At 52.4% G+C, this 24,416-nt stretch overlaps 1 protein-coding gene across 2 annotated transcripts in view; it reads left to right on the plus strand.

Annotated features, from left to right (window-relative positions):
* The first annotated feature begins 324 nt into the window (after positions 1 to 324).
* SEZ6L (seizure related 6 homolog like) overlaps positions 325 to 24,416 on the plus strand; it is a 42,203-nt gene continuing 18,111 nt past the window's right edge. For both annotated transcript variants that reach the window (XM_059485401.1, XM_059485402.1), the window contains exon 1: positions 325 to 526. In XM_059485401.1, the coding sequence (XP_059341384.1) occupies positions 457 to 526 (70 nt within the window). In that variant the 5' untranslated portion in view covers positions 325 to 456. The remainder of the gene's footprint in view (positions 527 to 24,416) is intronic.

Here is a 24,416-nt window from a genome sequence, read left to right on the forward strand (position 1 = left end):
TGGAGACAAGGGGCAGTGAGATGGGACAAGGGCCAGGCTGATGGGGGGCCTGCAGTGGGAGCACTGACCAGAGTGGGGGAGGACCGGGACTCGTGGAGGGGGAAGAAGCCGAGGAGGACGGAGAAAACCGCGGTGCTGCTGCGGGAGCCGTACCGGGGCTGCTCGCTGGGGCCGGGGCGAGCGGGGGGAGCCGCGGGCGGGGCCGGAGCTCTCGGCGCTGCGCGGGGGCCGGAGCGGCCGCCGGCGCCCTCCCCCGCCGCTCGCTCCGCGCTCCCCGCGCTCCCCGCTCCGGTCCGCCCTCCGCCGCGCCCCCGCTCCCTCCGCTCCGCTCGGCTCCGCTCGGCTCCGCTCCGCCGGCAGCGCCCGCCCCCGCCCGGCCCGGCCCCGCTCGGCTCGGGTCGGATCAGATCGCATCGGCTCGGCTCGGCTCGGAGGCTCCGCCGCGCCCGCCGCAGGATGCCGGGGCCCCGCGGGCTCTGCCTGCTCGCCCTGCTGCTGCTGGGCACCCCCGCGGCCCCGCGGCCAGGTAAGCGGGGCGGAGCGGGGCTGCGGGGCTCCCCGGGGCTGCCCGGGGCCCAGCGCCGCCCGGCCCGGGCAGGGGGCACCGCCCGGCGCGGGGGGATGCAGCCGGGACCGGGGAGGGGGCGGTGGGAGCGGGGAGGGCTGCTGGAAGCCACCCCCGATGGGGGGCCCCCCGCTCCTGCTGCTCCCCGGGCCGGGATGAAACTTCTGGCATTGCGGAGAAGCGCAGCGGCACCGGGAGCGGGGCCCGGCGGAGCGCGGGGCTCAGCACCGCGGGGCGGACAGCTCCCGCCGCCGGGAGCGCTCCGGGAGCCGCGTCCGCGCCGGGAACCGAGCGCGATCAGGGGGCCGCGGCCTCCCGGGAGCCGCGCCGGACCCTTCCCCTCCCTCCCGCAGGGAGAGCAGCCCCGTGTGTCCCCAACCCTCCGTGTGTCCCCAGCCCTCCGTGTGTCTCCAGCCCCCGGTGTCCCCAGCCCCCGGTGTCCCTCTAGTCTCCACTCCTATGTCCCTGCTGTGTTCCCGCCCCACGGTCTCGGTCAGGGGGTGTCCGTGGGGGCTGAGTGTTTAGCCAGGGGCTCTCTGTTCGTCCCACGTGTCCCCCGTCCCCACGCAGACCCGCTCCCTCTCCCAGTGCCACGGTGCCAGACCTAAGAACGGACTCCGGGATGCGCTCGCGGGTGACTTGGCAAAGTCACCGCAAACTCGCCTGGGGCTCGGGGACGACTGAAGCGGCGCCTGTGCCCAGCCCCTCGGCAGCGCTGGGATGCCAGGAAGAGGCAGCCGGGTCTGGGTGGGGTTCCCAGTGTGGATTGTTCGTGGGAGAAGGGAGAGGTCGGTGTGTGCCGGCGCTGCAGTGAGCTGGGGCCTGAGGCTGCCCTCCGGGGCTGGCAGGGTGTTTGTAGCAAACACGAGCAGCTCCTGGTGTCAGGAGTGCTGCGCGGTTCTGTCTGCCCTCTCCAGTCCCTGCTCTCGTGGTCAGATTGCGTTAAATGACTTTGACTTTTCCGTCTGAAACCCGGCTCTCCAGACAGGGACTGTGTTACAGAATCCTCCCTTTCTGGGCAGCAGAACAGAGATGGATGTAGAGGGTGGCATTTCTCGCTCACCTGCATGGGTTTGTGCTCTGTGTACGTGCACAAACCTGTGGAGGAATCAGATGTGAAGTCCCTGCCGGTTCTGGCATCCTGTTCCAGCCTGGGGACACACAGGGAGGCACGTTCCTCTGGGGTGTTACACAAACCCAGCTCTGCTCTGGGCTGCTCTGTGTGAGACCAGCAACCATCCTGGGCTCCCTGGGAAGCAAAGCCAGCAAGCACAGGCCCAGCGAGGGCTCTCAGCTCCCTCAGTGCCTCGTGTGCAGAGCCAGGAGGGCTGCCCCAGTCCCACTGGGAGCATCAGCAGGCAGCCCAGCTCCCGGGAACAGGATTTGGCACAATCTGCCATAAATCTCATGGTGGAAGAACACAGCGTGCTGAACTCCTCTTTCCTTGGCAGAGAGAGGGAGCTGATAAATTGTTGACCCTTTACAAGGTTTGGTGAATTATTGCAGTGAAATCCCAACTCCTGCCTACTCAGCCTGGAGCCCGTGGCGACGTGGCAGCTCTGCCCGTGCCTGGGGGGAGCCTTGTCCATCTGTGTGGAGGGGGACAGACAGCCAAAGGCCCAGAGCAGAGAATCCTGCTGTTCTCCAGCTGGGGAGAAGCAGGATCAGACCCTGCTGAGACAGATTGCTGTGCTCCATCTGCTGCTCTTTCTGTTCGTGCATCCAAGAAGAAAACCATCTTCACATGACTTGCACCCATCGGGCGCTTGGCTGGTGGCTTTGGGTGCTCTGCACTGGTGAAGCCATTTAGATCACCAGAGAGGAGGTGTGAAAGCCTCTCCTCTGCTCTCAGCATCCGCTCACACCCACCCACGGGCGCAGAGCAGGCAGCAGAGGCACGTCCCTGCACAGGGACTGGTGCCAGGAGGCTCCGGGCAGCCTGTGCTGGAGCAGCAGCACCCTGAGAATGTGGGCACCAACAGGGGCATCTGTTTGTACCCTGGAATGATGGAGGGGGCAAACTGTTTGTACCCTGGAATGATGCAGGGGGCAAACTATTTGTACCCTGGAATGATGGAGGGGGATTGTGGGCAGCTGAGTGTACACAGGGCAGCACTGCCCATGCAGGGCACTGGGGATGGCAGGGGCACGGCTGAACCCATGGGAGATCCAAAATAGAAATATTTTGGTTTCTAAATGTATTTGGGGAGTCCAATACAGGCTGTGATGAGACCAGCCTGAGGCTGCAGTGCTGGGAGCAGAAATGCAGCTGAGGGTGCTGAACTTGGGCTCCTCCACAATCCCCAAAATCTGCATCCTCCCTTCTCATCTTTGATGCATGGGGACACTCCTGGGGTGGCTGTCACAGCCCAGGAGCAAGGACAGAGATGCCCCTGGCTCTGTGGTGAGCACAGCACCACAGGGGGTGTTTCCAGAGGATCAGGTGTGTCCGGCAGGAAGGAAAACCGAGCGTGAACTCAACAAGTGCGCGGTGAGCTCTCGCGGCAGCACCCCGGGCAACGAGATAACAGCACAGAGCCAGGCTGCCAGCGCAGATAACAGCGATGGGGATTGTCTGATGGAGAGCTATCAAAGGCCATGGCAAATGGCTCCTCTTCCTTCTCTCCTCCTTGGCAGAAAGGACGAGGAGAGCCTGGATCGGGAGTAAATGGAATTAGTCTCTCTCAGCCCTCTGCTTCTCCGGTATTTTTTGCCGTTATGAATATACAAAGATGCCATTTCAAGCGCAGCTTTGTGGATGTCACAGTGTCACAGACATTTCCTTCTGTACATTTTTAACTTCTCCTTCACTGAGGAATGTGGGAGCAGGATTTAGGGCTGAGGAGCCAGGCTGCGCCGAGTCAGCTGAATGTGCTCCCTTGGCATCCAGAACGGCAGCAGAGATCTTGGAATAGCAAAGCATGGAAAAAGGGAAGTGTGTGATCCATCCCTTGCAAGTCAGGTGGTGCTGGGTTCGGAAGTTAATGGGTAATAAGTGATGGATGAGGCAGAGGAGTGCCAGGGCATTTCTGGAAAGGCGATGTGGGCATCAAAATGGGCTGGTGTGAGCATGGTCCATGCTGCCAGCAGGCAGAGATGTTCCCTGGGTATTCCAGGTCAGTGCCGAGTGCTGGGGTGCTTTGTTATCCCATTTTGTACAGACAGTTGTTTTTTTTTAATGAAATAGGCTTTGTCTGATTAAATAACACACAGCTTTTGATGTAGACTACAAGCAGCCTCAGAAATCTGTGTATTTTCCATCCTCTGTCACTGCGATGAGCGCAGCTGCTTCCAGTGGGCTTTGGGATCAAAAAAAACCCCCAAACCAGAGTAACCTTCTGTGAGCAATCCAAAAGTTATTTACTTGATGCGATTTTATTTCCTCAAATATTTGAAAGTGGTTACTGAGCAGTAAAATAGGCTCCAAGGAAATCCTGTTACAAAACACAGGCTCTGTTTTAATTAGCATGACGTGAGCGACACGGCTGGAACCGGGGCTGCCACCGAGTGCATCTTTCAGGAGCTCGGAGATGTCTGTAGGAAACACGGCGTGAGCACCGGCTTTCCAATTTTCCAGTCCATCAGGAAGGATTTGCACTCTTGTCAGGGCTATGAAATTGCTGGATGTGGCGCTGAGAGTTGTGTATGTCTTTAACCACTTGGCTCGCCAGGGTGCTCTGCGAGGTGGGGATGTGCTTGTACCTGTCAGGGGAGGAATAAAGGGACAGTGGCACCCCAACAGCACCCAGCCCTTTGGCCTTGTCAGGGATTCAGCAGGATGAGCACCAGGATGAGCCACACTGGGGACCAAAGGCAGCACCTGACAGGCCCCTTCTGGAGGGCAGAATGTGGGGCCAAAGCCAACGCTGCCAGCACAAACCAGGGGGCAGAGGCAGAGTGAGGAAGGCTGGTGGGGTGAGAGAAGGTTTGGCATCACTCTGGCTCGGCCTGCTGCCCTTCAGCTGCTGCTCAGAGCTGTGTTCCACATCTTTCCAGAGCCCTTCCCAAAAGGAGCTGCTCCACGAGATGGCTTTTCCTGCTGCTGCACGAGTGAGTGCTGCCGGATTGATGGGGTGCAGGGAGCAGATCTGCCTGGTGCAGGTGCCTCAGCTGCTGTCCCTGCAGTGGCAGGGAGCTCAGGAGAAGGGCTCTGCAGCAGGAGGTGCTCAGAGGGGGAAGGTGTCCTTCATTCCTGCCAGCTCCTGGCTGTCTGTCTCCTTTCACAGCTTGTTAACCGACAAGTTGTTAAGGATGTTCTCGCTCTGTCCCACGGGGCCGGCCCTGCTCTATCCACATCCTGCTCCATGCACATCCTGCTCTAGCCACGGATAAAAATACCTGCACAATGCAAAAGGCAGCCAGAGAGAGGAGGGAGAGCCTGCCAGAGGAGCAGCCCTGCAGACACCAAGGTCAGTGAAGGAGGAGGAGGAGGAGGTGCTGCAGGTGCCCGTGGTGCAGCCCAGGGTGAGGCAGCTGTGCCCCTGCAGCCCATGGGGATCCACAGGGGAGCAGAAATCCACATGCAGTCCATGGAGGAGCCCGTGCTGGAGCATGATCCTGGCAGGATTTGTGTGTCCATGCAGAGAGGAACCCACACTGGAGCAGGATCCTGGCAAGATTTGTGCGTCCATGCAGAGGAACCCACACTGGAGCATGATCCTGGCAGGATTTGTGTGTTCATGCAGAGAGGAACCCACACTGGAGCATGATCCTGGCAGGATTTGTGTGTCCATGCACAGAGGAACCCACACTGGAGCAGGATCCTGGCAGGATTTGTGTGTCCATGCACAGAGGAACCCACACTGGAGCATGATCCTGGCAGGATTTGTGTGTCCATGCACAGAGGAACCCACACTGGAGCAGGATCCTGGCAAGATTTGTGTGTCCATGCAGAGAGGAACCCACACTGGAGCAGGATCCTGGCAGGATTTGTGTGTCCATGCACAGAGGAACCCACACTGGAGCACGTTTGCTGGCAAAACATGATCCTGTGGAAGAGATCCAGGCTGGAGCCTGAAGGACTGACTCTATGGGATGGATGAGAAGCCCTTGGAGGACTGCAGCCTGTGGGAAGGACTCAGGGTGGGAAGTTCATGGAGGAATGTCTCTTTGGTGGGCACTCAGGATCCATCCAGTGCCAACCCAGCACATCCACAGGGTCAACTGTGCTGTTGGGAAGATGGGAAACAAATGAATCTCTGCTGCTCAGCTCTGTTACATCTTGGATTTCATCAGTAAGGATTTCCAGAATCAGAGGAGAACCATGAGCTGGGTTGCTGGAGGAGCCAACAGGAATCTGGGGCTGAAGGGCAAAGCTGGGAGCAGGGGATGCTCATCTTCCACCCCAGAGAGGGATGAGCTGTGGGTGCCCTGCAGAGCCCTGGCACTGGCTCAGAACCAAGTGCAAGTGTTGGTTATCTCTGCCTTGATCTACACCCCTGGTCCCTGAGTTTGGGGGATTCTTGAGCAGTGCATATGACCTGGGTCAGCCCCAGGACCCCCCAGAAACCAGGGGATGTCAGGGAGGATCTGCCAGGAGCTGTACAAGTGGAGGCTGTGGCTGGTGGGGAGCTTTCCTCTGGCATTGTGAAGAAGTCACCACTCCTTGTCCTGGTGTCATTGTTGGGTGTCACTGCTGTGAGATAAGGAGGAGCCCTTTGAAGGGTGCTGCAGGGAGGGAGTGTCACACTGCCACAGCTGCACTGAGTTCCAAATTCTGGGCTGGATCCCTGATTCTGCTCCTGGGGAGCGAGCAGGGGCACCTGGATCCAGCTTTCCTGGGTTGGGAACCCTGTGCTGCAGTGCTCTGTCCCACGGTGGCTCAGGGCTGTCCCTACTCAGGGCAGGATGGTGTTCCCAGGGTGCTGAGGAGCTGATTTCCCCTCTCTTCCATCTTTTTGCTTGCTGGAGCTCCCACCAGTGGTGCAGCTGCAGCTGGCCCCGCTCCCAGGGCATGGCCCCGACTCAGACATCTCTTTTATTCCTTTTTCTTCCTTTTCCTTTCTCTGGGAGGAGGCCAAAGCAGCAGCTGACCAGCCCTGAGCACTGCCTGAGCCTGGTGCTCTCCTGATGCACAGAGAGGAGGCTCTGCCTGCATCCCCAGCTCTGCCTCCAGCAGGGGCAAGCACGGATTTGTCCAGAACTTTCTCCCTTTTCCTGGCCCCAGAAAACCATGGACTGCAGTAAATTTCCAACCCCCAGAGGGCCCAGGAGGCTGGGCAGGAGCCTGGCTCTGTGCCTGCTCCATGGGGGTGAGGAGAAGGCACTGGCACCCCAGGACAGATGGCTGCAGCAGGAAGGTGCAAGGAGACTCGATGGAAGCTCAGTGCAAGCTGCTGGCGGTGCAGGAAGGGATGGGATGAGCAGCCTGGACACTCAGCCCCGGCTCCCAAGGCACCATTCCAAGTGCAAAGCTTCAGTCTAGGAAGGAGATTTGGTGCCAAACGCAAAGGCATCCAAAAAACTCGAGCGCGACAGAAGGGATAGCTGTGGGATGGATCCCAGAGCGGCGTCATCTGCTCGGCAAGGAGGATCCTCACTCTCGGCCCCGGCTCTCTCTGTCTTGCACACAGGGCTGGGATGTGCCAAAAGCAGCAGCTGAGGGGGCCAGGAGCACCCCAGGGAGGGTGGCAATGCAGGGGGACCACACCAAACGGGGTCACTCAGGGATGTGCTGCATCCCAAGGGCGAGGGAAGAGCCACAGGGGATGGGGACGGCAGGGAGGAGGTTCAGGAACAGCAAGGGGAAATGAGGGAATGTTCTGGAAAGCAGTCATTTCGGGGCAGCCTCCGAGCCAGTCGGAATGGCTGGAAATATTTAAAATTCAAGAGAGAATCTCCATCTGACGTTTTTGGGTGGATTAATGGAGCATGGCAACATTTTGTGGATGAGATGCTTCATCGCGGGCAGAGTGGTGGCTGGGGGACAGTGCTGAGGACATGGCTGCTGATGTCCCCTCTGCCACCCTGCATCTCCTCCATGTTGATGGGGCTGCACAGGAACGGGGCTTGCATCTCCTGATGCTGATTTAAATGCAATTTCAGTTAAAAAAAAAAAACAGGCTTTTCCTGACAGTCCTGAACTTCCATTTGCAAAGATACCAAGTTCCCTAAACTGACAGACCACTCTGGCATGAGCCCTGAGAGCTCCCAGTGCTCCCAGCACATCCCTGCCCACTGCAGGAGAAGCGGCAAACTCCTTTTTTCTTGGCAAAGTCCTCTTGGACACATCCAACGACATCCTTGGAGAGCTCAGACTATTCCCAGCACTGTCAGGGTTAATCTGTTCTGGTGTAGATTCTGGAGCAAGGCTGCCCAAAGCAGCCACCCAGAGCAAATCCATCCCAAAATCTGGAGCCCCAAGGGAAGGAAAGGCTCCTTTCCAGGGCACACAGCCCCCACCAGACAATGTGTCTCCCTTCACTCCTTATCCATCCCCATTATCCACGCAGCAGTTTTTAAATTGCTGCTGGACACTATATTTACATAAATGTGCGAGCCAATGAGGTCTAAAACCCTGGTGAGCCCTAAATGGTGAATTAGGTGTTTTTCGGAAAGAGGATTTTATCAATTTACTGCGAGTGCAAATCAACGGGAGCAGAATTTACAAACCCATCAGAAAAAGCGAGGTGACAGTTTGGAATTAATCCTCTGCCCCAGGCACAGGATGTACCTCCACAAACATCTCCCAGCATAAATATATTTGAGAAATAGTGGAGGAAAACGTAACTCCCGATGCCTGAGCACGCTGGCGGCGGCGGGAGATGAATGGAGTTAATGTCATCGGGAAGGTGCTGCCGCCTCCTGCTTTATTTTTATCCAAGACTCAGCGCCCAGCCCAGCCTGCACTGAGATATTGCAGTTTGTCTTTGTGCCAGAATTTCCCCCGAAGAAAACCTCCCCGATAATCGCTCTTCCTCATCTAGTCCTTTGTAGAGACAAAATACAAAAGAAAAATAATAATTTCATACTGTTCCTCCGCACCCCTTGCTGCTGGAGTAGTCCTGTGGGGGGTGAGCGTCCCCTCCAGGATGGATGTGGCTGGGGGATGGATTTGGGATAAGAACTGCCACTTTTGGGGCCATTTGGTTGCAGGGATCAGGCACAGAGCGATGCTGCTGGTGCTGTGCTCCTTTCTTGGGGAAACCAAACTCTGGCACCTGCTGGTGCTGCTCCTTCCTTAGGGACCGAGCACAGCACCCTAAAGGCACAGAAACCCCCAATTCCTGCATCTCCCAGCGGGATGGGGATGCTCTGCTGTCCCCCGAGGGGCTCCGAGCTGCCACGGAGATGAAATCAGCGAGGCAACAACCAGTAAAAGCCAAACTTCTCAAGCTTTCTAATCACAAGTAGAAAGGCTCCTTTTCAGCTTTTGTTTCCAGCTCCCGCGGCTGCCAGCGGCAGAGATGGCTTTGTTGTGGAGATGGCTGTGAAGGACACAGGCTGTGTTCCCATTTAGGAATGCATTGAGGCTTTCCTGGAATTCATTAGGAAAGGTAGGGAGGGAAGGGTGTAGCAAAGCAAGGGTCCTTGCTGCTCCCCAGGGGAAGAGATTTTCAGTTTTTCCGCTGCAGAACGTCTTTGGCAAGATGTGAATTTGAGGGTGGTTCCGTTCCTACAGCGGGGCTCATCTGCAGCAATTGGGGATGGGGAAGGGGAAGGGAAAGGGAAAGGGGAAGGGGCCTGCCCTGCAGTTGTTCCCCAGCATCACCAGGTTCTGCTCCCCCTTGGACCCATCCCTGTATTCTGGGCAGCTCTGCTAGAGCTCAGAACGGAATCATGGAATGGTTTGGGTTGGAAAGGGTCTTGAAGTTCATCCAGTCCACCCCCTGCCATGGACTCATCTCATTCCACACCTTCCACTGTCCCAGGTTGCTCCAAGCCCTGTCCAACCTGACCTTGGACAGTTCCAGGGATGAGACAGTCACAACTTCCAGGGCCTCGCCACCCTCACAGGGAACAGTTCCTTCCCAAAATCCCATCCATCCCCGCCCTCTGGCAGTGGGAAACCATTCCCTGTATCCTGTCACTCCATCCTTGACCCCAGCCCCTCTCCAGCTCTCCTGGAGCCCCTTTAGGCACTGGAAGGGGCTCTGAGCTCTCCCTGGAGCCTTCTCCTGTCCAGATGAGCACCCCCAGCTCCCCCAGCCTGGCTCCATGGCAGAGGGGCTCCAGCCCTGCACCCACGGAGTGATTGTGACTCATTGTCCCCCCAAGGGCACAACCTGAATTGAGTCACACATTCACCATCTCCTTCAGTGGCTCAGGTATCCACTCCAGCTTCCATAGGGGAGGGCTGGATTTCTCCACATTTCCATCCACATGCACCAAACCAGCCTCAGGAGGAGAATCTTTGTTAAATTATGCAGTGTTACATCTCTGCTCCAAACCAGAAACCCGAGTGAGCAGCAGGGGCAGGAGCCTGCCCAGAGCCACTCACCTCAAACAGGGGGTCAGCTCTGAAAATTCCTTCCTCGGTCCCCCAGCTACAGCCCAGAGCTTTCTCTCGTGGAAAATCCAGGTTTATGTTGGCATCCTGCTGCTCATAGAAAATCAGGTGTTGTGTTTATCTTGAGCCAGCAGCCTCGGCCTGGGGCCTCCTGCCTCCATCCAGCTGCTGCTCCAAGCAGGCTCTGCTGCCCCTCAGGGCTCCTGCCCAGCACCCAGGGCAGGATGTGACCATGGTTTGGTTGGTGGCACAGCCCAGGAACCCTCCAGCCCCATCCCTGAGTGCTCAGCATCGTGTGTCAAAAAGGCAGTGCTTAAACCCAGATTTATGTCTCAGATGTGCCTGTTTTAATCACACTACACTGCTATCAAAAGGACATTAAAAATTATGATTACCCTCCAGGAGCATAAACAACGGCAGCAGTGACAATCCCCTCGTCCCAGGCGGGTGGCACAGGCGTTTGTGTAATTGGCCAATTCATTACCTGCTGGGGAGAAGAGCCAGGTCCTTCCTCTCACCACATCTCCCCATCACCAGGGCGGGTCAGAAATAACATCAGGAGGAAATCTGCCCAGCCAGGAGCCACAGCAGAGCAAAGAGCTGCCCAAGAATGCTCTGCAGCAGGTTCAGCCTGTCCCCTGAGGCAGAGCTGGGGGTACCAACCACCCTCCAGGGGTGAGATTTAAGGGCTTTCCCTTAGCTCAGCCCAGCTGTGCTTCAGGAACAGCCAGCCCACCCCTTCCATGGGTTTCTGGTGTTGATGTTTAGGGAGTTTTTGGGGGTAGAGGAAGGTGACATTGCCTTACAAGGGTGATGCCTTTCCATCAGCATCCTGGAGCTGTTCCCAAGGTGGAGGTGGTGGCAGCAACGCCCCATGGGCACAGGGGAAGGTGACACAGGAGGAACATTCATTACAGAGCAGCTCACCAAGTCCTCTTTGCTTGTTGATGATCTCCTTTTAGCCTTCTATTCCTCAGTTTTGGGGAATGCAGGGGTTTTGTGGGTGCTGCAGTGGGCACAGAGAGGGGTCTGGGTGTCCCAATCACCATCTGGGCACAGCAGCCCTCAGCCAAGCATTGTCCTCTCTGCTCCCAGTGTTCCTGCACCCCCAGCACAGCCTGTCATTATCCTTTCTGATGGAATTCAGATCAATCAAACAGAATAATGGAGCTGAGGTCAAGGGAGGCTGTTCCTTCCCCGGGGAACAAGGAGCTGCTTTCGTCAGGGAGCCAGCTTAATTGTTCTGAATCTGAGAAATTATGAACATGCCTGGTAATTGTGTGTCCTCCTGTGCTGGGGAGGGAGGAGAGCTTTGGATGGGAGCATGGAGCAGCAGGGCTAAATCAGCTTTGAATCCCCCCCCAAAAAAAAACCCTGGTTTTCAGGGGTTGATGGTGCCACCCATACTGGACTGGGAGGAAACTCTGCCTGAGGATGAGGAGGGATGAAGATGGATGTGGAGGGATGCAGGAGGATGAGGAGGGATGAAGGAGGATGAGGAGGGATGGAGGAGGATGAGGAGAGATGCAGATGGATGAGGAGGGATGAAGGTGGATGCAGATGGATGTAGTTGGATCTGGAAGGATGCAGGAGGACGAGGAGGGATGCAGATGGATGAGGAGGGATGCAGGAGGATGAGGAGGGATGCAGATGGATGAGGAGGGATGGAGGAGCATGAGAAGGGACACAGGAGGATGAGGAAGGATGCAGGAGGATGAGGAGGGATGCAGGAGGATGAGGAGGGATGCAGGAGGATGAGGAGGGATGCAGATGGATGTAGCTGGATCTGGAAGGATGTGGGGGGATGTGGAATGATGCAGGAGGATGAGGAAGGATGCAGATGGATGGAGATGGATGCAGGAGGATGTGGAGAGATGGAGGAGGATGAGGAGGGGTGCAGGAGGATGAGGAAGGATGCCGATAGATGTGGAAGATGCAGATGGATGTGGAGGGATGCAGATGGATCTGGAAGGATGCAGGAGGATGTGGAATGATGCAGGAGGATGAGTAGGGATGCAGGAGGATGTAAAGGTGTCTGGAGCAGCAGCCCCAGCACCCAGGACCAAAGCTGCTCCTCACCATGCAGCAGGACCCTGCCTCTCTCCTGACATTCTGATGGCTAATGAAAACACATTTGCTATCTGTATTAATTAAAATAAAGTGCAGCAGCTCGTCATGAGGCTCTGTGGGAGAAGCTGTACATGGGTTATCATCATCCAGCACAGCATCGTGCAGTGATGGAATTAGTTCTGCCAGGACATCTTTAAAACACAAATCACTGATGGCTGATACAGCTGACAATTAATTCTATAAAAACCAGAGTCACTGGGAATGAGGGGAGGGCTGGGCAGCACCAGCAGCAGCCCAGGAATGGGCTCAGGGTCTGGGACATGGAGGGGGTGAAGCCTGTGCCAGCCCCAAAGTGCTGCTCTGCCCCCAGAACAGCTCTGGTTTTAATGACAAAAATTTTAAACAGTTAAAAAAATTGAATTTCAGCCATGTTTTGTCTGAAAAGGGGTTTGTTTCTGAAGGATGAGCCAGTGCAGGGCACAGCTGAGGGCTGGATGTGCTGGGGGTTGCAGTTCCCACTTGCAGGATGTGCCAGAGGAGCTGCTCTGCTGCCACCCCCTAAAACTGGCCTGACTTGAAAAGGATCCAGCAATGAAATGCAGGATATTGCTAATGAAATGCAGGATATTGCTAATGAAATGCAGGATATTGCTCTTTTAGAAGGAAAACCCAAGGAAAGGAGGGGGTGACAGCCTGGATGGGGCTGGGAGCAGCCTGGCCTGTGCAAGGTGCAAGGGGAGGAGCTGGATGGATTTACGATCCATCCAACCCAAACCGTTCTGGATTCTCTCTCTGATCACACCTGGCACCACTCCAGGCTGTGGAGGAGCATTTGGGAGCCCGGTGTGCCCCATCCTGGGCAGTTCTGAGCTGTGCCAGGGCCCAGGGATGGCAGCAGGGATGGGAATGGGGGATGCTGGGCTGTGCCCCGGCTCCTGGCAGCCTCGGTGATCGATGGAGCCCAATAACCGTGATAAGCAGAGCCATCAGTAACCCTGCCTGGCCCTGCCTTCCCCATTGCCAGCAGCAGGGCCCCTCCCCAGCTGTCAGGAGTCATTAGGCACTGGAGCTGCAGCGTTTCAGAGCAGGCAGCAGGGTCCTTTCAAGGGCACCAGGCAGCAGCAGGTCCTGCACGGTTCCTACGTGGCCAAAAAGGGGAAATTGGGAAATGGCTTTGCTGATAAAGCAGCAGAAGGGATTTCAGAAAAAGGGGTTCTTGCAGTAATTCCACAAGGAGAGGTTGATTTGTCAGAGTTCAGCCCAAATTATGACCGAGCAGACCACAAACTAATTAAGATCCTTAAGGCTGGGATCACAGAACGGGGATGGCGTGTCACACCAGCAAACCAGGTTGTAGTCTCACCCCTGATCCTTTGGGAGCTAGCCCAGAGGGAACATGGAAACACTGAAAAATCTTCTAAAACACCTAAAAATGGTAGTAATAGGAAAGGGAGTGACTGACATCACACAATCAGCAGTGAGCAAATGTGAAATCTGAAGGGAGAAAATGCAAAGAAAATCAAGAAAGAAGATTCCCCCTGCAAGCTGGGACACACCGATCCCAGTGCCTGTCCTGAGCCCTCTCGGTGCCCAGGAGGGATAAACGGGCCCAGCACAGGGGCTGGGAGGTGCAGGGGGTGAGGCACAGCCTGGGGAACCCCCAGACTGATCCATCCCCTCTATGTGATCCCAGCAGCTGCATCCCGTGGTGGGAACAGCCCAGGGGAGGCATGGAGAGAGCAGAAAACTCCGTGTGTGCCCTGTGCCCGGTGTCACCTGTGCCACCCTCACTGCTCTGAGGCACATCTCCACCTTGGCAAAGTGGCCAGGACCTGATGGGCTTCAAATCTTACCTTGAGATGCCCCAGGGCAACTCAAAAACACCAAAATAAAATCTTTTGGGGCATCTCTGGGCAAACCCACAGAGGTGAGCAGCCATGGGCAGCAGAGCTGAGGCCACAGGGGACAAGTGACAGCCCCGAGGTGCTGCCAGCCCCTGCTCCTGTCTCAGAGTCTGGACTGGAGCCACGCTGTGATTCCTGTTACATCCTGTGAAAGAAATATAAAGAGCTGCCAAACAGATTTAGCAGAGGCAGCTCAGCTCTCCCTCAGCTGCTGCAGGGGGAGTGTGATGGTGTTCACAGGGGTTTGAGGATGAGGGAAGAGATGAGGATCTGACTCCATGTTTCAGAAGGCTGATTTATTATTTTATGATATATATTATATTAAAACTATGCTAAAAGAATAGAAGAAAAGGTTTCATCAGAAGGCTGGCTAAGAATAGAAAAGAATGATAACAAAGGCTTGTGGCTCAGGCTCTGTGTCTGAGCCAGCTGACTGTGATTGGCCATTAATTAGAAACAACCAACATGAGACCAATCACAGATGCACCCATTGCATTCCACAGCAGCAGATAATCAATGTTTACATTTTGTTCCTGAGGCTTCTCAGCTTCTCAGGAGGAAAAATCCTAAGGAAAGGGTTTTTCATAAAAGATGTCTGCGACAGGGGAGCTCAGGCAGGAGCTGAATCCTGCAGCTGCCCCAGGCAGGGAGAGCTGGGCTGTGATGCTGCTCTGCTCACCTGCACCTCAAATGTCACATTGTCACCTGGAACATCACATTGTCACCTCGTATTTCCAGTGGAGTGCCAATCCAACCAAACCCAGCTCTGCAGACAGCTGGGACAGCAGGGGAGGTTGGGAATGGTCACATATCCCATGGATGTGACTGCCTGGGAGTGGGAATGTGTTGTGGCCAGACAGGAACAGTCAGTGATTGTAACCAGGCTAAACTTTGTCTCTGCAGATGTTTCAGGGCTGTGTGTCCAGAAAGTGCTTCCCAGTGCCCCCAGAAGCAGGGATTTTGGATGAGCCCACTGCTGCATCCCTGCCAGGGCTCCTGCATCCCTCCTGGGTCCCCTCCATCACCCAGAGGCAGTGCCAGGGCACAGCACCTCTGCCAAGCATCCCTTGGCATTCACATCCTCTGAAAAAAATTCCTTCACCCAGAGTTTTTCTCCTGGGAATCTGAGAAGCCTCAGAGAAAAGGGAAACAATTCTTATCTCATTTGCTTCTCCTGTGTTTTGCTCATGTAAAATGTGTTTGGAGATTGTTTACCCACAGGTGATTGTTTAATTGGATTCTGGTTTGAGTTGGTTTCACTCTTTGGCCAATTGGGGCCAAGCTGTGTCAGGACTCTGGAGAGAGTCAGGAGTTTTTGTTATTATCTTTTTAGCATTCAGTATCCTTTCAATATAATATAATATAATATAATATGATATGATATGATATGATATAATATAATATAATATAATATAATATAATATAATATAATATAATATAATATAATATAATATAATATAATATAATATAATATAATATAATATAATATAATATAATATAATATAATATAATATAATATAATATAATATAATATAATATAATATAATATAATATAATATAATATAATATAATATAATATAATATTTCTGAGGAGATGGAGTCAGATTCATCATTCCTTCCTGCCTGCCATTGTGATCCCTGCAAATACAAGGGCAGGGGACACAGCAAAGCAGAGCCAGCCTGGCAGGACCCCCAGGATTTCCCAGGATTTCCCCTGGCATGGCAGCAGGAGCTGCTCTCCCAGGGCTAACCTGCTCCCAAAGGGTTAATCCCAGCACTCACTTCTCCAGATCTGCTCCGCTGCATCTTAACAGTGATGGGAGATTAATTATTTGAGCTGCAGAGAGCTGACTAGAACGGGGTTTTGTAGCTAAATATACTCTCTCTTTAGGAACCCATTTAATTTTATGCCCTGATGTAGACGGCTGGGCTGGATGATTGGTGAAGAAAGAAGGAGCTTCTCTTCCCCCTCTTCAATTTTGAGCCTGAAAAGCTGCCAAAACACTCGATTTCCTCTCCCCAGGTGGGCCCTGAGCAGTGAACATTCCAGCTGGGGAGCCCAGGAGAGGCACAGGAGGGATTTGCTTCTGCTCCTCCATCCCTCTGGCTGCCCCTGGATCCCTGGAAATGTCCCAGGCCAGGCTGGAAGGAACTTGGAGCAACCTGGGACAGTGGAAGGTGTCCCTGCCCATGGCAGAGGTGGGACTGGATGATCTTTAAAGTTCTTTCCTAATGAACTTCCAAAAAAATGAATTCCCCCTTGAACCCAGCCTGCTAATTCCTTTCAGCTGGGTCTGTCTGCAGATGTGCCTTTCTTACACTTGGTGTCATAAAAACCTGTGATAAACCCAAATTATCACCTGCATCACAGTTCCTCTCTTCCTAATGGCTTTGCTGCCCTGCTCCCTGCTGGTCAGGAATATCAGGATAATTCCTGTTTTCCATGAGCTGGGGACACAGTGGGACAGAGATGCTTCAAATCTCCTGATTCCTCCATAGCTGGAGAACCTCTTCAATTCCTCTTCCTCTGCTGCTGCTCCTCCCACATTCCTTGGGGAAGGAGCTGGGCAATTCCCAGCTGAGCTGGGCTCATCCCTGGGGATTTGGGCCACGCTGGGGGTGATGCTGCAGTGAAATGTCACACAGGGTCTGTGGAGCCTGGGTACCATGGGCAGGTGCCCCTGTCGCAGACGTCTTTTATGAAAATCCTTTCCTTAGGATTTTTCCTCCTGAGAAGCTGGGAGGCCTCAGGAACAAAATGTAAACATTGATTATCTGCTGCTGTGGAATGCAACAGGTGCATCTGTGACTGGTCCATGTTGGTTGTTTCTGATTAATGGCCAATCACAGCGAGCTGGCTCAGACTCTCTGTCCAAGACACAAGCCTTTGTTATCATTCTTTGCTATTCTATTCTTAGCCAGCCTTCTGATGAAATCTTTTAATCTATTCTTTTACTATAGTTTTAATATAATATATATCATAAAATAATAAATCAAGCCTTCTGAAACATGGAGTCAGATCCTCATCTCCTCCCTCATCCTGAGACCCCTGTGACTGCTGTCACATGCCCCAAAGCCACAGGTGAGGAGGTGGCATGGCCAGAACAGACACCTGGGAGCCAAAGTCTCATTGATTCCAGCTCCGTGGAGCAGCAGCGGGGAGGAAAATCCATTTTCCTCCTAGCTCGGAGGAGTGTGTAATTTCCCAGCATTGTCAGGGCTGTGAGGATCGTTGGAGCATTCACAGCTCCTCGGGAGCACCGGCAGAGGGGGGAGAGCTCTGTGAGTTCAATTCCTGAATTCCTTGTGCTGCCCTTGCTCCCCAGCCCAGCCAGCCAGGCACGGGCAGCGTGGGTTCTCCAGTCAGGCACAAACAGGGTGGATTTTCCACTAAAGCAGCTTTCCAGGAGGGTTTGGCTGTTGGAATATTGCTCCCAGATGCAGCAGTGTCCATGTGGAGCCCAAACCCCCTGCTCCCACCTGGACCAGGAGCCTTTCCCATCTCATCCCAGGGCTGGGAGCAAGTGTGGGTGTGGGTGTGTGGTGTCCCCCAGACCATGTCCCAGCTCTGTGTCCCCTGCCAGCACAGCAGGTCCCTGAGCCCCTCAGGGCAGCTGGAGCTGGTGAAAATCCTCCCTCCCATCCCTGGAAGTGCCCAGGGCCAGGCTGGACAGGGCTTGGAGCGACTCAGTTTATTTGTTGGTGACCCTGCCATGGCACAGGGGGTGGATGACGTGATATTTGAGGTCATTTCCAGCTCAAACCACTCCAGAATTTGGTGATTCCATGATTCTCTCCTCTCTGCCCTGCCCAGCAGAGATGGGTTTGCTGCTGGGAGCAGGAGCTGGGTGGGCAGTGGGAGCAGAGCCTGGTCCTTCCTGGCCATGGCTCCTCAAGCTGGGGACCACTGCCAGCATCCTCACTCACCCAGTAATGAGGGGTTTCCATGGCAACCTTATTTGAGCATCTCGAGTGACACAGATGTAAATTTTAAAATGAAATATTCAGACCACAGTCCTGTGAGCATAAATAAACCCCTGCACATGGGCAATTTTTAACAGCATTTTAAAGCAGATCCACAACTCCCCAGGGCCACAGGAGTCTCTGTGGCATTGGGAAATTCATGGGAATAAGAAAGAAAAGCATCCTGACCTCCTTCTGCCCCAGGAATCCCAGCTGCATTCCCAGCCTGAGTGCAGAGCAGCAGCAATTCCACGAGCTGTTGGTCACACCTGTCCTGGGCACAAAGGGACAGCCCAGGAGGGACAGCCAGGTGTCCCCTGGGATGGGAGGAAAGCAGCTCCAAACTTTCTTGGCCTCTGGTGCACTGTCTTCCTGAACAAAACCTGGGCATCTTTTTCCTTCTATGAATTACTCCATGGAACAGTCCAGGTTTTCCCTTTGGAGTCTGGAGGCTCCCAGCATTTCCAGGCTGTCACCTGCACTGGGACAGGCACCTCTCCTTCATCTTCGTGCCAGAGCGGGGAGCAGCTCTCTTTTCTCCCACAACAAGGGGAACATTCAGCAGCAATCCATCCACAGCCCTCCTGTTAAAAACCAGAGCAGGCTCCTGGTGCTAAAGCGATTTCAGCATTTATTGTAAGAAAAAGAAAGGCCTAAAGCAAGGGTGCAGAGAAGGAGCGTTCCCTCGAGGATGCTGCAGCGCTGGAGCTTCTTGATTCACAGATTCAGTGGGTCAGAAGTCCCTTTTTATCCTGTTTTTTGTCCCTTTGGATTGGTTTCTTTTTGGATCCTTCATTTGCGTGAAGGTTTAAAGGTGCTTGATTGGCCCATGACAGTTCTGTCCAGGCTGGCTCGTGGTGCAATTTCCTCAGGTGTGTTATGGTGTGTTGAGTTCCCTGTTTCTTATAAATACCTGTTGGGGTGTTGATGGTGAGAGGAATAGCAGATTTGTCTTTCCAAACAAGCTGTGGGTCTGCTGGTAGATAAAACCAGCACTGGGAGATGAAAGAAACAATGGGAAGGGTTCCACTGATTGATGAATGGAAAAAGATATTTGCCTTTACAAATAAACTTGAGGTTTGCTGGCAAATGAAATTGGGCATTGAAAGATGAAAGAAACAATGGGGAAGAAAAACTCCTAAATTCCATAATAATTAAAAATTAAAAAGGAGGGTTATACATTAGAGGGAAATCTTTGGTATCAGGTGTTTTGGGAAGTCTGTACCTCTCAAGTACCTCGGTCAATGGGGAAAGAGAGAAGGGAAATGTGGCTGGGAAATTGGGATAAAAAATAGGCTGTGTCCTCCAAAAATTGGACAGATCCCAGGGGAATGCCCATGGCCTCTCCCTTTATTGGAATAAAGCCAAAAAGGGCTGCTCTTTTTTGTACATAAACCTCTGATGTTTGTGGATTAATTTTTGTAACAATGGGTCCACAGGATGAGGTGAGATGAGAATTTGGGTCCAAGTTCTCAGAAGGCTGATTTATTATTTTATTATATGATATTATATCTTTTTTATTTATTACATCATATTATATTATTGTTAAAACTATACTAAAGAAAGGGAAGATATACATCAGAAGCCTGGACAAAAATGACAATAAAAACCTGTGGCTGACCAGAGAGTCTTGACACAGGTGGAATGTGATTGGCCATTAATTGAAACCAATTCACATGCTGGGTAAATAATTCTCCAAACCACATTCCAAAGCAGCAAAACAGGGAGAAGCTGAGACTTCCCATCTTCCCAGGAGGAAAAAAAATCCTGGTGACGGATTATAAATAAATTAAAATACCATAGTGACAGCCACTCTTTTAAGCCCCCTTTTACAATATAACAACCCAACCAACAGCACATGCCTAACGATCTATCAGCTGTTTCCCAACAGTTTCTAACCTGTTTTTAACGCTCCCGTCCCCGTCTCGCCTTTGCTGGGAGAGCGGCTCCGGCCCCGGCTGCGCTCCCGGAGCTCCCACGGGCATGACACCCACATCGCATTGCTACGCTTGTATTTGCTTAGAGGGGGAGCTGGCAGGATGCTCTTGAGGAAAATGTGTAGGTTTTTTTTTTTTTTCCTTTCCTGTTGGAAAAAGTCGATGTGCTGGAGCTGTAACTGCAGGAAAAGCTGGGATTCGCTGCTTGGAGGGAGAGGCTGCATCCACCTGCGGGGACGTTTGGGGAATGAAAGATTGTTTCAATTAAGGGTTTTCTGCTCTTCAAGATTCAAGGGCAAAAGCATTTAAAATCTGAAAGCAAACCAATCACAGCCGAATGTTTTGATGGAGACAGCCTGCTTTGTCTCAGTAGTCCCTTCCCACCCAAACCCTCTGTTTTCCTCCCTCAGGGTGAAATGTGTGTTGTACACACTGGAAGTCAACATGAGAAGAGGTGTGAGGGCAGAAGATGCCCAGGGTGCCCCTTCTCAGCCCCCAGCCCCCCAGTGATGAAAGATTACACCAGTGTGACCATGTTCACAGGGGTCTTAGGATGAGGGAAGAGATGAGGATCTTGACTCCATGTTTCACAAGGCTTGATTTATTATTTTATGATATAGATTATATTAAAACTGTACTAAAAGAATAGAAGAAAGGATTTCATCAGGATAGCTAAGAATAGAAAAAGAAAAAATGATAAAGGCTTGTGGCTTGGACTGAGAGTCTGAGCCAGCTGACTGTGATTGGCCATTAATTAGAAACAACCACATGAGACCAATCACAGATGCACCTGTTGCATTCCACAGCAGCAGATAACCATTGTTTACATTTTGTTCCTGAGGCCTCCCAGATTCTCAGGAGGAAAAAATCCTAAAGAAAGGATTTTTCATAAAAGATGTGACACACCAAGACCCGGCCTTGACCTCCCTGATTTATCCAAGATCTGGATGAACTCATTGTGATCCCATTGCTCCACAGAGGTGCATGGCAGCTCCTGCCAACCCTCCTGCATCAACCATGTGGTAATGGGGAATTCCAGGGGCCTAGCCTGCATGCAGATGGTGCTGGGCAGTGCGGGATAAATCCCAGCTCCCCACAAGGCCTTGGATATGATGCCAGCAGCATCTCTGGGCAGGATTACCCCAGCCCATCACCCCTGAATGCACCTGAGCCCGTCACACAGGCAGAGCTGAACACCACCACTAATAGTGCCTGGATCAGCTTTACTCATTTCTGCTACAATCAGATCCTAAACCCTTCTGGACAGTGATTCCTGAGCCAGAGCAATCCTGCTGCCCTCCCTGGAGCGAGCGCTCAGGGCGATACCATCGGCATTAGTAACGGGAGCTGCGATAGAGCTACTCCTGCTTCGGCTCTTTCGGGAGCACAGCAGCGAGACGAGGCCTTTGTGATAATTCCAGCAGCCTTTTATCAGGCATTTGCAGCTCTCTAATTCCTCTAAACCCCTCTGGCTGAGGTATCTTGGCAATCAGATTCTCCTGGTGCCACCGGAGCCGCAGCCGCGTGTTGGCCACGGGACGTGGGCCCGGCTGTGGGTACTGGGGACACTCTCGCATGGGGATGAAGCTTTGGAGCTGGGGAGAGGATTTTGGGGCTGGGGAGGAGATTTTGGGGCTGGGGAGGAGGATTAGGTGCCTCTGTGCTGTTGCTGCTGGGGTGGATGTGTGTTGGTACCCTGCCAACACCCAGTGCGGTGTCTGTGTGAGAGGAGATGCTCCAGGAGCTGCTGCCCTGCCACCCCTCCTGTCCTGCTGTTGGGTCTCTCCTGCTGCTTGCCACAAGTTAAAGCATTAATTCCTTGATCACCTGGTGCCCTGGAGAGCCTGGTGCCACCAGCCCAGCTCTGGGATGGGTCTGTGCCCCTCTGGCAGCTCCCACACACAGCCCAGGCTCGGCACCGGCACTTCCTCCTCGGCTAAGTATAAACTGTGGGGGCTGATGGAGACATCCTCCCTCCCCGGAGCCCAGCTTCCTGCAGGGTTTGCACACACCCAGGCACGGCCCAGAATAGGCCTGGAGACCAGCTGTCCTTCTCTGATAAGGTCACTGTGTGCTCCAAACTGTCCTGGCCCTGCCTGGCCCATCCTGCAGGAGCAGCTGCTGTGCCCACGGGCAGGGCACAGAGCCCCCTGTGCCACCCTCGGGGGCAGCGAGGGCTGCAGGGTCACCACCGAGGTTTCCATGTGTGAAAAACACAAATCACTTGGTTTTTGTTAAATTTTAAATGTTTACTAATAATACAATATTACTAACAATAAATGCTATAATATTATAATACTATTATAATTATAATATTATAATTATTAATATATATAATTGATATTATTGTAATTATATTTTAGTAGTAGTAACATTATTTATTTTTATTTTACTATAATATTTATTATAACAATATAATATAATATAATATAATATAATATAATATAATATAATATAAATAATATTACTACTACTAAAATTATAATATAATATAATATAATATAATATAATATAATATAATATAATATAATATAATATAATATAAATAATATTACTACTACTAAAATAATAATAAAAATAAAAAAATAAAAAGTTTACTACTAATGAAATTGTTATAAAAATAGCAATATCATTAGAGTAATAATAATTTGGATAATTTGGATAGCACAATATGAGACAATAAAAAACAAAGAGTTATGGACGGTCCAGGTACCTTTTTCTGGGCAAAATAAGGCTGAAAAAGGACCCATGTTAACAGAGGATTAACCCTTAAAAACAATAGCCTGTTGCATATTTATACATCTTATACATGATGCATAAATTCCATTCAAACACAGGATTCTGTCTGGTCAGTGTCAACTTCTTCCTCTTAATCCTAATAACTCTTCATGGCCCAGCAAGGCAGGAAGAAGTTAGTTTCTTCTGATAAGAGAGCAATAAATTCTTTCTCTCTGAAAGATTTAGGTGTCCTGTGGCTGCTATCTCAGTGCAAGTCCTTTCTTTAAAAAAAGTATCTTACACAGCATAGTTTTTATTTTAACATTATGTTATAACCTAAAACTATATTTAACATGTTGCTTGAGAAAATTAATACAGCATAACTTTCTAACGTAACACATAGAATATTCTTTTTAATATTTGCAAAAAGCCAATCATAAAATACATTTTTTTCACACATGGGTTTGGAGAAGGCTTTCCAGTGCCAAACTGCCCTTGGAGAGCTCCTGATCAGATACATGACAAACCCCTTGTGCATCTCAATAGTGTTTATTTCCTATTTCCAGATTAGATCAAGGTCAAACGTGACCATTTCTCTTCCAGCAGCTCTGGGTTGATCACTTGTGCAGAGCAGGATGGATTTTGGCAGCTGAGGAGGGTCCTGTGTGGCCACGATCACCCCATGGGCCTTGGAGGTGGTGGAATGGCTGTTGGAATCCACAACAGTGGAAAGGATCTCACCAAATCCCACCCTGGCCCTGCAAACACGGAAACCCACTGCAGTCCTTCCTTAAGGATGGGAATATTCAGTTCTGCTTCCCAAAAGGGCTCCAGGCTCCAGGGCTGTGGGGGCTGTGGGGCAGCACCGAGCTCCATGGGGAGGGAGGTTTGGGGATGGTGATCAATCAGGAGCTGAAATCCACAATCAATTCTCTTTCTGATAATGTGGAATAAGCCCTTATTGATCCCCGATGCCCTGTGCCTGCCCCTCCCCTGCTCCAGCCCTCTCCCCGTCCCTGGAATGCGTTTGCCCTTTACGAAGTGCGGCGTGTTTAGTGGCTCATTAAGGAGTCGCTTTACAGAGTGTTTTATTTCATGCTTTGTTAAGGACAGAATCGAGTAAATGCATCCTGGCAAAGGATCTAATAAGGAATTAGTCAGCTTTCCAAAAGCATAAAATATGGTTTAAAGGCACAATCCATTAAGAATTAGGGTTCACATGACAAATAACCCGGGGATGCAGGGTTGGTGTTTTTTGGGAATGTGTTGGCTTTAAGGACTCGGGATCCTTGACTGTCCTACTGTGAGCTGGTGCCCCAGAATGTCCCAGAATGTCCCACCTTGTCCTACCAGCCAGCGAGCCCCCTCCCTGTGCTTTCTCCCCTGTCTCAGAGCTTCATCCTCTTCCATCATGGACAAAACCTTTTGCTGCAGAGCCCTAAAATTGTCACCCGGGCCATAGGAGAGCAACCACCCACTGCTCCTCCTGGCCTTGGGGTGGGAGAGGAAGAGAAGAACCCTGGACAGCCCTGCAAAACTTCTCAGGGAAGGAGAGCTGCCAGTGGCATGGCCTTGGGGACATTCCACCCCATCAGCTCATGGCAGGGTGCCCATGGAGGCCCCAGGGTGGGATGGAGAGAGAAGCAGAGACACCAAGAAACAACCAGAAGGTGTGGAAGCTCCTGGTGTGAAAGCTTCTGGTCCCCCAGAAGTGTGGGGACACTGAGGCACCCAGCCTTCCTGGGGGATGATTATTCAGAGCTGGCACAAGGTGATGGTTGCAGATGATGTGTGTGAAATGCCTCTTAATG

Source organism: Ammospiza nelsoni, chromosome 18 (genome assembly GCF_027579445.1).
Source record: "Ammospiza nelsoni isolate bAmmNel1 chromosome 18, bAmmNel1.pri, whole genome shotgun sequence".
Lineage (NCBI taxonomy): Eukaryota > Metazoa > Chordata > Aves > Passeriformes > Passerellidae > Ammospiza > Ammospiza nelsoni.